Below are 14691 nucleotides of genomic sequence, written 5' to 3'. Positions count from 1 at the left end.
AGTGTCAATTTTCTTACAAAATAGTTTGAGAATAATCATGACAGAAACAAACAAAAAATAAATTGCTCCCAATGAGCTTTTGAAGGATGGATTTTAAGAAAAGCTTATGGAACTATTTCCAGCCCTCTTCTCTTTTGGTCCTAACCTTGCCAAGCCTGACAAATCCACTGAGCCTCAGGAATGAGAATATTTCCATTAAATGCGTCCACCGATACTTTTAACTACAAAAGTTTGTTTAAACCCGATCTGTTTTTAGGAGGTCGAAACTTGACCTGTTTTTTCTCATCCCCACTGGTTACCAAGGCTCTTCTCTACATCCTGACAAACATATTTAGGCAGTGCTTCGATACCAAACTAGGATGGAAGGCCTGGGGAAGCCCCAGAATAGAAGCAAGCACGTGAGAGCTTGTCAGTGGCAGAAGCTTCCATGAACTATCAGGAAAGAGGAGCAAAAAAAAAATTTTTTTAATAGATCTTTGACAAATTAGTTGAATAAATGATCTCCTTCAGAAAAAGGAGTTTGCTCCTGGAAGACACTTCTGAAAGGCCTTCTCCCTACAGAGCCTCATTTAAGGGGAGAATACAGCAGTGAGGCCTGCATATTGACTGTTTAATGAGATAATTACTCTGTCTTGTTTGTATAATGATTATTGGCTTAAGGTATCTGCAGCCCAGAGGAGAAAAAACTCACAAGCATTATGTCTCCCATGTACGCCTGGCCATAGCAAGAGCAGCACGAAGGCCACCCTGGGTGCATGGTGTAGCAGGGAAAAAGAGCTAGGCCTGGCTGCAGACAGCATTGGTTTCTGCAGCTGCTGTGTTGTTCTGCCAGGAGAGCTGAGTGTTTCTGCAGCACCAGTTTCCCTCATGTTAATCACTCTTCTGGCCTTTGAGAGCCACCTCGTCCTGCTCAGCCCCAAGCAGGATGGCAGAAGCAGCTGGAGGAGCTGTGTGACACAGCTGGGGGGTGAGCGCATGCCCTGCACCAAAGCCACGGGATGCAGCCCAGTGGGTGGGTGTGCATCCTGAAGGCAGATTAAAAGATTTTATGGAGTAAATGAGACTCTGTAGTCATTGAATGTGCTGCATTTCACCTCACCTCTTAACGATACAGTGGTACTAACTGTAATGTTTTTACCCAGTTATGCCCTAACCGGTGATCTGGGTGTGGTTGTAAGACTGGCATCATTTTGAATAGCTATTTTTTACTGAAATTGTACTAGATGAAAACACCTATGTTCTAGAAAGATAGACAAGGTTTCTGGTAATCACAGTATCATAGTTTGCACAGTCACCAAGCACTTATTGCACCATGGCCCCAGCAGTTGCACAGACATCCCTCTCATAATCCATCAGCTCTAGATCAGCTCCCATACTCCAAATATTAGAGTGGTTTGCCAACAAGCATGGCAATTTACTTTGTGGTCTGCAAAGGGACCAGGATTTCTTCTATAGCAGTTCACTTGTCACTGAAATGGAACTACCTCTGGAATAAGAAACAGATTTACCAGGACCTAGACTGCTACCCGAGCCATGTACCAACTTGGGGGGCACAGCTACGAGTCAGACTCCTTTTTATTCATGGCTACTGCTGTCATTTTCCCCCCAGTTTCTTAAGGAAGATTTGGAAAAAAAAATAGAAGCTGTGAGCAAGGGTATGCAAAAATATAGGCAATGCAATCACAAAGAGATGACAAAGTTTTTGTGGATTTACAGGAGACCTTATTGGAAAAATGAATACTCAAATGTGATGATAGACAATTTCACAAGCTCCTCTGTCAGAGGAGAAACTCCTCATGCATACAGAGTCTCAACACCCACCCCCCCCAAGTTACTTGCTTGTTGCTCTCCGAGGGAAGAGTTACTCATCTCTTCCTGCAGCTTCTCTTTGCCAAGCATTGGTACTGAGCTGGCCAGCAGTTCTGCTTCGCTGCTCACCCGGCCTGCTAGGCCAAAGGGAAGGATTGCAAAGAGCAGATTTAGAAGGTGAAAGCTGCACCTGAGATAGTTCAAGGAACTGACTGGAGGTCATTGAACCTTCCATGCCTAGTGTGGAGTTGATGAGATGATATTCTATCCTTTATAGGAAAACCCTCACCACCCTCACAGCTTTTTCTATCGCCTGTCTCCAAATAAATGCTGGGGTCTGCATGACACATCAAGGCTTTTTTCTGTAGAGGTTATCTTGCTGAATATGGTCTGAAACACGCCACCACCCAACAAACCCTTCACTCTTGCTGTCTGTATTGCACCATTGCTGTGGACAGAAAACTTCCAACCTCTACAGCTGTTGAATTCAGTCCCATCAGAACAGTCTGCTTTGACCAGCCCTCAAAGTGCTGCAAATCTAATCTCTAACCAGGTCTCTAAGTATTTCTATTGCTGTATGAATTATAGTAAAGCAAAAAAATAATGAACCAATACCTACATATTTTTTCTCTGATGCAAATGAAACCTATTCCTAATAATTCTCCAGCGTCTTGGATCAATTGGTTATATCATCATGGAAGACAAATCACGAGTTTAAAACAGTCTTTTGAAAGCAAAAGAGACCAGCCCTTTTTGTCAGGGATAATGATTAGGAGGTAAAACAGAAGCCTGACCTTCACAGGATTGAAAGCCTGCTCTAGTACCTGCTGCACATGATGCCTGCTCTGACAAGAAGCAGGATTCATGGTCCGAATCTGCTGGTTATTTGTACATCTGCCACCTGAGAAGTGTAACTCTGCTGGTGTGATGTGAGGGCTGATTGCAGCAACGTGTTCAAAGCATTTAAAGAACCTGCTTGAAAGAACGCAAAGAAAGATCACCTTCTCTCTGAAACCTCAGACCACTGTAAAACCAAGACCTGAGAAAGATCTCCTACGCTAGCCCCTGCACAATGCTATAAGCAACTGAACCCCAGTAACATGACAGGGCTTGGCAGCAGCTGGCTCCCATGGAGGGTGTTAAACTTACCGAAATCAGCTAAAATCAAGCAAAACAAGCTATTAAGGACAGCTAATCAAACACACTGGGATTTTCTAAGCTTTAGGCTTTAGCAGATGATGTAATCTCTCCTCTCCACTGGCAAATTAAAAGTTTGTAAGACCAAGAGGGCTGTCTTCCAAGCACTGCTCCCTCTCAGTTCTCCATCACTTAGACACTCCTGTTCACAAAACAGCTCCTCTTTGACTGCCAAGGTAGACCTGCCACACAGAGCCTTGATTTTTTCCTTGGTGCCTCATTTTGAGCTGTCGGCTGGCAGGGCACGGATCCTTCAGTCAGTGAGCACGAGCTGTCAGGAGCATCTTGAGGACTCCACTCCTGTGGAGCCTGAGTGTCCTCCTTGGTCCTACATAGCCATCTCCTGTCCTTCCAAGAGACCTGCTCCTCAGGGATGACAGTGACACATGGCCTTGGTGCAGATGGTAGAGCCGCTAGCCTGACAAGCTGCCAGATACCTTGGCGTTTTGTTTGCTAATCTAACTTTATTTCCCTTCCAACAGGGCAAAATGTCGGGTGCTCTTGTTGCAGTCATTCCTTTTGTTCTCATTTCTTGGCATGTAGTTCCCTTGGAACTCTTTCAGGGTTAATGGACATTGGTCCAGGGCACTTACTAGGCATTGGCAGGGATGGTTTAGTTCTTTTTTGTGATTCTGGTGAAACATCGTGAGATATGTCATGATATCATAAGAGAGCAAAGAACGATTTTCTTGAATCTCTGGGAGCTCTTTTGTTTTGCCTGGCATATGCTCCTAGTTCTCATCTTCCTGCTAAGCCACTTGGTAAGGTACATTAAAAAATTGGCACTACCTGTTTAAGCTGATAAACAGAAAGCACCACAGTTCATCTTTTAACCCACCCAGAAAACATGGATATGAAAACTGCAATTTATGAAATGTTACTTTCTTGTTATGCTGTGTTTACTCTGCAGACGTTCAGCTAAATGTGATCCATTCATTGAAGTACTACAGCAACAGGGCATAGTATTCCTCATTAAGAAGATGTATCCTTAACGTAGATCAAGACAGTTGTGAATCCTAGAATATGATATTTCTTTGCACATCGATACTGGCACTTAGGGCAGCCTCTACCCTGGATCAGACAGGACTTTTGAAGTGCTATCTGTTCCCTTTGTTGGGATCACATGCCATATTGCTAGCATATTCCCGAGTATGCATGTTAATCATGAGTAGCCTTTTCTCTTTCCTGGTCAAATACACGTGCTGTCTATTGTTATTCTTGGAAAAGTAATTTTCACCAGCCCAGTAGTTAGCACTTGTTTTTTGCTGTGTCAGGGCCATTCCCCATTTAAGAGTGAAGATACCTCACCCAAACCAGTTTTGGTCCATTGACATTTCCTCACTTTCACTTGAGGTGATTTAAGCCAATGACACCAGTACCTGACCAGATCAGCTTTTCCAGAGCACATGACCTACACAACTGTGCAACATAGAGCCACTCTTGTCATCAGTAGGATGATCACACATATTGTGAGCTTTCCAAGCACCAATTCCTGTACAGGAAAGAGAGCACACTCTTCCAGAGCACAATGAAGTGTAGAGCTTCAGCCCTTCGGGGTCTGCTGCAGGAAGCAATATCAATGCTATCGTTGTCTCCAATTTACCCACAATGTTTCCTTCCAAGAAAACTCAGACATGCCTCTTGGCTGCTTCCAGTCCTATTCTCTTCCAAGAAGCAGCACAGGGCTTCTTGATGCCCTTTTTGCCCCAGATTTCATTGACTTCTTATGCTATGCAATTAATGTGAGGCACATTAGAGAGCTCATCAGAGGATGGCGGTCACTTCTGCATAACTAATCCAATGTCCCTGGTCCCCCTACCCTACAGCAGGAGTCAGTCTCTGCTCACTAGCTCTTTGGGTTAGACACTCCCTGCTGCTACCATGGTCCCTCAGCTCACCAGTACACACAGGAAGACACAGAGTCCTCAAACCCTTAGCTCAGCTCTGCTTAACCAGTGCACGGGGCTGGTCATTTGGCTCAACAGAGGAACCTGGGACTCAGCAAGAAACGGGATCTACATCAGGTGCTCAAGAAATGTTTCCTTTTGCCACAGGGGCTGATGGACCCAGAAGAAAAGCCAACGTGGCACAGAAATGGCAGCACATCAGTAAGACAGACCAGCAAAGGTGACAAAACAGCAAGATGAGACACTGGTGGGAGATACAAGAGGCACTGGCTGTGGGGCTCAGGGAGGTGAGAGAAGAGGGAGAAGGATGGTTGTTGGAGAGGAGGTGAAAAGTAAGCAAAATGAAGAATAGCAAAGAAAAGGACACGACCGAAAATAAAGGAAGGGAGGAAAGAAAGTAACTGTAGAGAAGAGAGTTTTAGAAAATGGGGAGCAAAGAGGTCACACACCAAAGGAATGGGACTGCAGTAAATATTTCTCATCAGAAATGGAGTCCAGTCAGGAAGATTAAAAGAGCAGGAGAAAAAGACAGACAGATATATGTGCAGAGAAAACCCACAGCAGTAAGAAAGAGACGAGCACTTGACTGAAGAAGTGAGTAAATCAAAGGAAAGAGATACTACTTACAGAATTTGAGGGCACTTTCCCCACTTCATGCACATTACTCCAAACCTAGCAGCCGCTCGCTGCTGTCAAAGGATGCGGCCATTACATTGCTCACAACCATTTTGTGAGCAAACACGGCTCTAACCAGGGAGAAACAAATAGTGAGCACTGTTTCTTTCAGCTCTCAAAGTGCACCCAGAGAATATCTGCGTGCCAAAATGAGCAGAGATGGGCACCTTACAGAACTAACCTGTGTACCTAGAGCAAGCATTTGGGGCTATGAAGTTTACAGCTCAAATAAGCTCAGAAAGTCTTTGCTCCATCCCAAAGTGCCTAGATTTACAGTTAAACCTTGTATGAATTTAGGTCCTTTGACACTGTCTCTTCCCTCCCCTTAGAAAGTACTATGAAACTAGACCAGTGCTTTTAAAACTAGGAGCCTGGCTTTTCTGAGAAGCCTCCAGTCTCCTCTGAACAATATGCAAAGCAAACTCAGGGAGGGAACATGAGAAAAAAGAGAAGTCTTCTTTCCTCCTCCTTTTTTTTTCGCCTAAGACTCACCAAAACAAGAGTCTAGTATTGAATATTCAGCACTGAATACTAACTGCTCAATAGATGGTCTGTTTGCAGAGCTCAAAGTGGAAATGACCCAGCAAGGAGGAGAGGTGAACACACTGCTCCATCCATGTGATTAAAATGCTCCGCAAATGCAATCCTCCCCAGTTCTCCCCACCTCTTTTCAATGGAGGCCATTTGCTGCCCCTACCACAACTCATTTAAAAAAAAATGTTTGCATTAGAGGGGCCCCTGCACAAGTATTGTCCGTGTGGCTCCGCGCTGAGGAGAGGAATGTCAGCTCCAACCTTGGGAAACCTGTGCTAGACCAGCGGGACCTGCTGCTGCCAACGCTTGGGAGAAAGGGGAAGCAGAGGAGCAGAGCAGGCGGCTGGGTGTCCCTGTTCTCAGCCTGCACGAAGCACGGAGCAAATCTCACCTTGCTCCACAGCAGACCTTGGAGGTCTCTTTTCAGCACTCCTCCTCTGAGCCAGTGCCCATTGCCACCCCGATGCTGCAGCCCAGAAGCAGCCGCCCTTAATGCGCACCAGATGCGTGTTGCAGACCTGTCGTACTCTGTGCAGGAGCTCCTGCTCTGGCTCTCGTGCCATGCTTGCACTCTACAGGGCAAAAACCCTTCCCTTTAGCTACAGTGTGAGCTGATGGACCTGGGAAAAACCCACTGCACGAGCTGGCACATCTTGTCACGGGGCAGCACGCCGCGGCTGTGCCCAGACTTCGAGCAGAACTCCGTGTCCACATTTGCTTGCTCCACTTTTTTATGGTGTCTGTCAGGCCACTGACGCTCGAGGAACAGCCAGGAATTTTTTTTCCCCCATGCTGCTTCAGTTCTAAAGGGGGTAGAGGGACATTTTACTTTCCTCTGAGCGCTGGAGATGCTAACAGCTAGAGCAGAGCACCTACAAGCCATGCTGCAAAAAGCTAACAACATTAAACAGTCATTTGCTTAAACAGGACATCCTGACACATGTTTAGGGTTAAATCTCACAAGTCAGGTTGTTAAGGATTTTTTTTTCCTTTAAAGGTAAGATTGGGTCTACTTTCTCTGAACATTCAGGTATTTTATTCAACAAATGACCCGTTTCTTCAGGATCCTAGCATCTTAGCAAAACACACAGCCCTTCCTGCCTGTCCTCTGACACAGGGTAGCTTTTAGTCTTCTACAGCAGGTTGTGGCTTCGTTACAGGGTACTGGAAAATGTCATGAGTTAGGGAAAGATGTTCTGTGAGACCTTTGAAATAGGTTTACATTGCTGTCACCATGGGGGACCAGGGCCCAGGACACAGGTGGTCACCCCCAGCACTGGCTGCCCAGCTCGTGAGACCCCCCTGGTGAAACGGGCTCCCCCTCCACACCGCCCTTCCTCAGCTGCAGCTGAGGTTGGTCCAGCACCTCCAACATAATTCAGCAAGGAATAACATTGTAGGGAAAGCAAGCAAGCAGCAGCAACAACAAAAATGTACATTACTCCTTTAACATTGTTACCTGCTACAGAGAAAATGGTAATTACGCTGTTTGGTTGACTTAGGGGTCTCTTTTGCAAACTTACATGCAAATAAAATGCTTTTTATACAATGAGCTCACTGTAACACATCTATAAGCCTTGCCCCAAGTAGGCAAGCCAGCAAGAACAGCTGCACTGAAGAAAGTGGGATGAAGGAAGCCTGACAGCATTACTCTAACCAGGAAAAGTTCAAGAAGAGAAGAAAACGAAGGTGAGCACAAGTAGTTTTACGTCTACTGACTGCGTGCCTGGAGGAGCCAGCCTGCTGCTCTGAACTCAACACCCCTCTCTCTCCCCACACCGCATGTTTCAGCGAGTGGCTCTTTCGCAGGCTGCTCCAGCTATCCAAAATGTATTGTTTCCCTTCACCATAATATTTGGGGTCCTGCGCAAAAATGCCCAGGATAAGCCGCTAATTAATTGCGGACCTGTCACTCGTAGCTGCGAGTCGACCGCTCGGCTGCTGTAACAAATTCCATTTTAGATAAATTAAGTTCACTTACCAATAAAAGGCAACAAAGTGCGGAACTGCAGCTGAAGTGTGAAGGAAATGAGACGGCGCTGAGCCCTGCATTTCAGCCTTGAGGCAATTTAAGCTGCAAACGTGCTTTTTCTTCATTTCTGGGTGCAGCAAGAGCTGGGGCACTGTTTAACCCTCTCCACCTTTTTGATTTCAAGTTTATCAGACGGGCCCGGGTTGTTTATCCCAACCCGTTATTTATGGAAATGAAACCAGGGCTCTTGCAGTAAGCCTGTGCCGCTCAGCCCCGTTTCTGACACCAGTCAGCATTTCAACTCTGATAAACTGCTCCTGGGGCTAGCCTCCTGGGAGAAAATAAATAGGAATAGAGGCAGGACAGGGCTGCTGGTTATGCCAGGGAAATAGAGGCAATTAGGTTATTGCACACTCCTGGCCCTAAGGAGGGATCATTACAGCTAACCCTGTGCACCTGCCCTTCCCGCGGCACACACCTCAACAGGTGCTTCCCTCCCTCGTGGGGAAGAAGTCATGGGATGGGGAGCCATCTCCACCAGCAAACTGTTTTAAATACCCACAAAAAGTCTCCCGCACACGTGCACAATTCTGTAGGACCTAACAGATGATTGTAAACATGATTTTAATACAGAAACAACAACAAAAAATCACGGCGGAGGCCTCCCCTGCCTTCCTCGCCACCTCGTACTCTTCCTTCCTGCTCTTGCTATCTATGGGATCGCTCAGCCATCAAATGCCCTTTATGCTATCCATCTCCCTAACCCCAGCCTTAGCAATGCAATCCCCTCGGCCGCTGGGCCGCCGGGCTCCAGCAGGGCCAGACCGTGCGGGGCATTCATTTTCAGACACAATGAAACAAATGGAAAATCCAGCACCGACGCGGGGAAACGGACAAGTGGGTGAACTCAGAAAATTCACAAACCTCGGGGCTGGCGGGATGGTGAGCTAATTATTTGGACTTTAATGCCCCATCGAGTATCCCCCGAAGGACTGACCTTATATTTGTGTTAGTTACATGACAGCCCGCCGCTGCTCTCGAGGCATTGTTACGGGGCACCAAGCCCTGGCTGTGTTTAAGGCTGCCTCTTCAAAAGTCTGCCCCTGAAGAGGCACTGATGTTTCACCACCCCGCGGATTTCAGCGCTCCCACGATGTCATCTGTCTCGCTGGGGCGAAATCCTACAAAGTGAAACGGTGTCCCAGGGGATGTCCCCCTTCTGCCCGCTCCAACTCGCGAAACGCTCGGTGGTGGCCGCAGGAGACGTGCGGCTGTGGCCGGCCACCGAGGCTGCGGGGCTCTTTACAGTCCCACAGGCAAAAAGTCTGCCCGAGTCTGGAGCCACTTCTTTAATCAGGGTTTTACCCGAGTAAAATTTTGAGGACTGTAAGCCCCAAACCGGGACTTAAATAAACAAAATAATTTCCTGCCGTTGTCTAGCTATTCTTATGTAAAATCTTGTTTTAGTTCTTTTCCCTTTCCATCCCTTTAAAGAGCTTTCCTTCCCCGCAGGTAAATAACAGACTGAAAAGTCCCGCAATTCACCCTCCCCAAGTATTTTAGGATTAATTCGGTTGCAGACTAATAAATCATAAAACCGTTCTTTCCTGCGTGCCAAACTTAGGACGAACTTCTTAGCTCATGAGAATTTTGGCCAATTTACAAACCTCTTTGTAAAAAAAAACCCACAGATTTTACAAACTTCAAAAAAAATAAAAATAAAAATAAATCCTTGTGAGGAAGGGACCTAAGGGACCTGATCCAGCGCTGGGACATGCTGGGAGCCCCATGTCTGTCCCGCTGGGGACAGCGAGCTCTGCCTGCCGAGGATCGGGCCCTGCCGCGCTAACACCGGCTGCAGGAACACCACGGCCAGCAGGCACCGAGACACTTTTGTTGGGTTTTCTGTTCCCTTTCTTCCACGTGTGAAATCATATAAGGTTCGTGGTCACATAAAGCAAATAGCCAGGTCCTGTTGTATGAGGAACCAGTGGTGTTGCATATTTGTATCGCATCAAATTTAGGGTTCAGAAGTATCCTAGGATCTTCTTAACTGCCCAGCAGGTAAGAGCCTTTATAAACGCAAATCTCGGAGCAGTAAATACATATATTTTTTAATTTCCCGGGGAAAAAATAAATCACAGTTTTGCTCGCCTGTTAGCTAGGGAGAAAACGAAAACAAGAGCAACTTCATCTGTCAGCAAACTGCGCTGCAGTAAGCGCAGCAAACAATTTGCAGCAGCGAAATCCAAAGCTCGTTTGGATCAAAAAAAAATAATTATATATATATATATATATAAAAATCCGGACCTCGGAGTTCACTCCTGAGTGTTAGGCGGGTGCTCTCAAATGTCACCCCTGCTTTGGCTCGCAGCGTCCAGCGATTTATTATCAATATCGGCGATTTCATTAATTACAGCGGGATACGAAAGCCATTAATTCCCCGCAGCCGGCGCTCGCACGCCAGATGCTCTTTAAATGGCAAAGCTGATGGGAAAGGTCGCCGGATCGGACCCAGCCCCGAGCCGGGCGCGGAAAGGCTTCGTGCCGCTTTTATGGGGGGAGGATTTTGGACGGGCTCCGAAACCCTAAAGCGCGTCCCTAAGACCTGTGGCTCTCCCAGCCCGGCGGCGGCTCTGCCGTCAAATGCGGGGGGCGAGGCGGCGGGTCCCGTCGAGGCTGCTCCCCGAGGAAGAGCCTCCTCTTCCTCGGGCCTTCCTCCTGCCCTCCGGCGGCGGGGCACGGCCCCGGGACCCCCGCGTGTCCCCCCTGTCCCCGTCCCGTCCCCGTCCCCCGGCCCGTGTCACTAGGGGGGGCTGCGGCCGTGCACGGCGCGGGGCAGGAGAGGGGATCCCAGGACGGGGCGGGTGGGGGGCTCCGGGGGGGCAGCACCCCAAAAGTCCCCCCCCCCAGCGCCCCCAAAAAGCCCCCCGGTGCCCCGCAGCCGCTGCCCGGCCGGGGGAGCTGCGGGTGATGGCTTTGAGGCCGCTGGGGGAGGTTTGGGGTCGGGGGGCGAGGCAAACCCGTTAAGGAGAAATTAAACCACGATTTTTTTTCCCCGACGAAGCCAGATTTCCCCCGCACCGCCACAGGCTCTTCTAACGAGCGAAACTCGGGAGAAAAGCTAATTGGATTAAGCCCCCTGAAAAGGGTGGGGGGTGAAGGTGCCTGAATGCGACAGCGGCGCAGCCCCACTTTTTTGGGCCATCTGCTCCGCACGGCCGAAGGGGTGGCTGATGAGCAGCGCCCTATAAGCGCCCCTAAATCACTGCCGGCACCGCGGGACGAGGGCTCTGCCCGCCGACGGGACTCCCGGAGCTGCTTCTGGGGCAGGGCAGAGAAGAAAAAAAAAAAAAAAAAAAAAAAAAAAAAAGAAAAGAAAAAGAAAGAAAAACGGAGCTGTTTTGGGGCGGGCAGGGGCCTTTGGGGTCCCCGCGGGGACAGCCCCCACCGGTGGCAGCGCCCCAAAACCGGGCCCCTCGAGCAGCCGCGCAGGGCAGCCTCCCCGCTTTTAATCTCTTCCTTTTCTTTTTTTCTTTTTCTTTTTTCTTTTTAATTAATTGCTCTTCTCGGTTTCGCCTCGCTAAAATCGTTTCGCAAAACGCCCTTTTGGGGCCGACGGCTGGGAAAGCCCGGGGAGGAGGGGAGCGGAGCGGGGAGGGTCGTGCCCCGCCGACCCCCGGCGTGCCCCGTTACAGAGGCTTGGGGCCGGCCCGGAGCTCGGGGGGCTTTGGGGGTTTGTGGGGGGGTTGTGGGGGGCTTTGGGAGGTTATGGGGGGCTGTGGGGGCTTTAGGGGGCTGCTGGGGGGCTGCCGTCGGGGGTACCCCGGTCCTGCTCTCCAGGCGCCCCCTCGGAGGCTGTGGCCGGGCAGGAGGGATGGATGGAGGGATGGAGGGAGGGGGAGAGGGAGGGAAGGAAGGAGGGAGGGGGCTGATAAAATAAACTGGGATCGCCGAGGTTGGTTTGGAGGCTGGCTCCGGGCCTGCTGGTGCCCCCTCTGCGGAGGGTTTGGGCCGGTGGGGAAGGGGAGCAGCGGGCTCCGAGCGATGCGGAGGGGCCGGGAGCCGCTGTAGGGTCGCCACGGGGCCGGGCCCTGCTTGGGGACACGGCCCCGGGGGTGGCAGAGGGGGTCGTCGGGGCTGGGCCCTCGGGGGAGCGGCGCCCCCCGTGTCCCCGTGTCCCCGTGTCCCCCCCCCAAGGATGGGACGAGGCGAGCCCGGGGCTGGGCTCCTCTGAGGGGCTCCGCTCGAGCCTAAGCGGGCGCCTAAAAGTAGAAGCGCAGAGGGATTAGTTTGCCGAAGGAAAAGAAAAAAATAATTTAAAAAAAAGGAATAAAAGGATGGGAGAGGGGGAAAGAAAGGAGAAAGCCCCTCGGCTGCGTCGCTTCTGGCCGGCTCAGCCCGCACCCTGCGGCCGCTGTGTCCCCGGCGCCACTGTCAAGTTGCAAAGCGCTCCCCGGCGGGCGAGGGGGAGCGGAGGGGGGGCACTTACCTGTGGAGTCCATATCGGGTTCCTCCAGCAACCCACAATGCATGCTCTTCCCATGGACGGGACGGGAGCCCCAAGGTCCCGGGGTGCGGAGAGCCCCAGCTCAGGGGTGCGCGGAGCCAGGCGAGGGGCAGGGAGCGGGGTGGGGAGGGAGAGGGCAGAGGCAGATCGTGGGGTTGGGTGGGGGGGGTGGGGGGGGAGAAAGAGAGGGAGAGGGGGACACTCCGTAATCCAGCAGGGCAAAGCCAGACCCGTCAAAATGTTTGCGGATGTTTCATGGGAAAAAGCATCATTTTATAGAAGCCCTGATGGGAGAAATGTCATTGATAGGCCAGCCAGCCTGATGAATGGCTGCTACTCAGATGGGGATGTGGCAAGGCTCAATGTGAAGCCCATTGTGATGCTGTTTTGAATAAGAAAAGCTTTCCTCCAAAAAGGGGGGCCTTAGATCTACGCAATCCCAACACTTCGACTTCCCTCTTCTATTAGAGCATTAGAAACGTTTTTCTTATTTAAAGTTCCAGCGGCCTTTCCACTCCTCCCTTCCCCCCCGGCCCCCACCCAACGCCTTTGGCTCATTACAGCCCCGGATCAAAATTGGCTTAGATCTTCAAACGGGCAGGAGGCGCGGGGCTGCGCTCCTTGGGGCCGCGGCCGTCCTCCTCCTCCTCCTCCTCCTTCCTCCTCCTCCTCCTCCTCCTCCTCCTCCTTCTTCCTCCTCCTCCTCCTTCTTCCTCCTCCTCCTCTTCTTCCTCCTCCTCCTCCTCCTCCTGCGCGGGCACATGGCGTTAGAGCCGCACAGCTTCCCAAACGTCCTGCGAGCGTAGTTTATCGGGAAAGAAGGAAAGAAATAAAATAAATAACAAAAAAAGGGGCGACGTGTGTGGGTAGGGAAGGAGCAGAGAGGGGGGTGTGAGGGGAGAAGCTGGCAGTGCCCGGTGCCGGTGCCTGGCCCCGGGGCTGGCTGCCCAGGGAGCTTCGTGTCTTGGGGGAGCAGGGGGGACCCTAACAGCCCCTAACAAACCCTAATGGACCCTAACAGCCCCTAACAAACCCCAATGGATCCTAACGGACCCTAACCCGAGGATGCCGGTTTTAGGGTCAGGGCGTCGCGGAGGGAGGGGGGGGGGGGCAGGAGCTAGGCTGGGAAAAGTTGCTTATTCTGCGTGCGGTTGTATGTGCTGGAAGTGGAAGTAAAAGTGCAAAGCTGGGGCTGCGATAAAAGTGGCTGGTTTAGGGAAGGAAAAGCTGTGATTAGAATATGAATAGGGCTCCAGGAGAGGAAGAGAAAGGGGGATTATAGCTGAATTACTTTGACCATGGACAGAGCCAACGTTTTCCACTCTTCTCCCCCTCTCCCCTCCCAACACCCAGACTGCCCCCCCTCAGGGAAAAAAAAAAAAAAAAAAAAAAAAGAAGAAGAAGAAGAAAAAACCCACAGCAAAACAAGCGGCGAGGCTGCCGAGCAGGAAGCCTGGCGGGTCGCGGTGCCCTCACACCCTGAGGCGGGCAGGGCCAGCAGGGCTGGCAGCACCCAGCCAGGACACGGTGTGGGGGGACAAGCATGGGGACACGGTGTAGGGACACACTGTGGGGATATGGTGTGGAGACACACTGTGGGGACATGGCCCAGGGCCCTTCAGACCCCCTTGGCCTGCCCCTGCCTGCCCACCGCCATTAGCGCCCTGTCAGGGGCAGCCCTGTCAGGGAGGGTGCCAGGCCCCGGGGAGGGCGCTGAGGTTGGTTTTGGCTGCAGCTGCCAAGCCAAGGTCATTCCAGCGCCCACCCCCCCGTTTCTAAGCCTCCAACCCCATTTCTAAACTGTTTTTGTTACTGGTGTTTTCCTCTCGCTTCGTTCCCTGAGGGGAGCCTGTGAGGCGCAGGGCCCAAACCTGCTGTGGGGACACCTCAGGGGTGGTGTAGGCCTTGAGTATGGGGTCGTCCCTGAAAGGATTTAGAAATCGGTGTTAGCTGTAAAATACAGAAAGCTCCAACAGTGCTGTGGGGAGCAGCCTATGGAGAGGTTACCAGCTGCCAGAAGAGTTGGCAGCAGGTGGGGGACACCTATGGTGGTGCTGGTGGGGTCTGCTCTATCTGCTCCAAGCTTC

At 50.8% G+C, this 14691-nt stretch overlaps 1 protein-coding gene across 1 annotated transcript in view; it reads right to left on the bottom strand.

Moving 5' to 3' along the window:
• RFX4 (regulatory factor X4) overlaps positions 1 to 12718 on the bottom strand; it is a 91561-nt gene extending 78843 nt beyond the window's left edge. Inside the window, exon 1 of the mRNA XM_084506811.1 lies at positions 12587 to 12718. Within this exon, the coding sequence (XP_084362937.1) occupies positions 12587 to 12629 (43 nt within the window). The 5' untranslated portion in view covers positions 12630 to 12718. The remainder of the gene's footprint in view (positions 1 to 12586) is intronic.
• Positions 12719 to 14691: the final 1973 nt, after the last annotated feature.

The sequence above is a fragment of the Aythya ferina genome, assembly GCF_964211825.1.
Source record: "Aythya ferina genome assembly, chromosome: 1".
In the NCBI taxonomy this organism is placed as follows: Eukaryota; Metazoa; Chordata; class Aves; order Anseriformes; family Anatidae; genus Aythya; species Aythya ferina.
The sequence above is the reverse complement of the archived record's forward strand: the minus strand, read 5'-3'. Positions and strand labels throughout refer to the sequence as shown.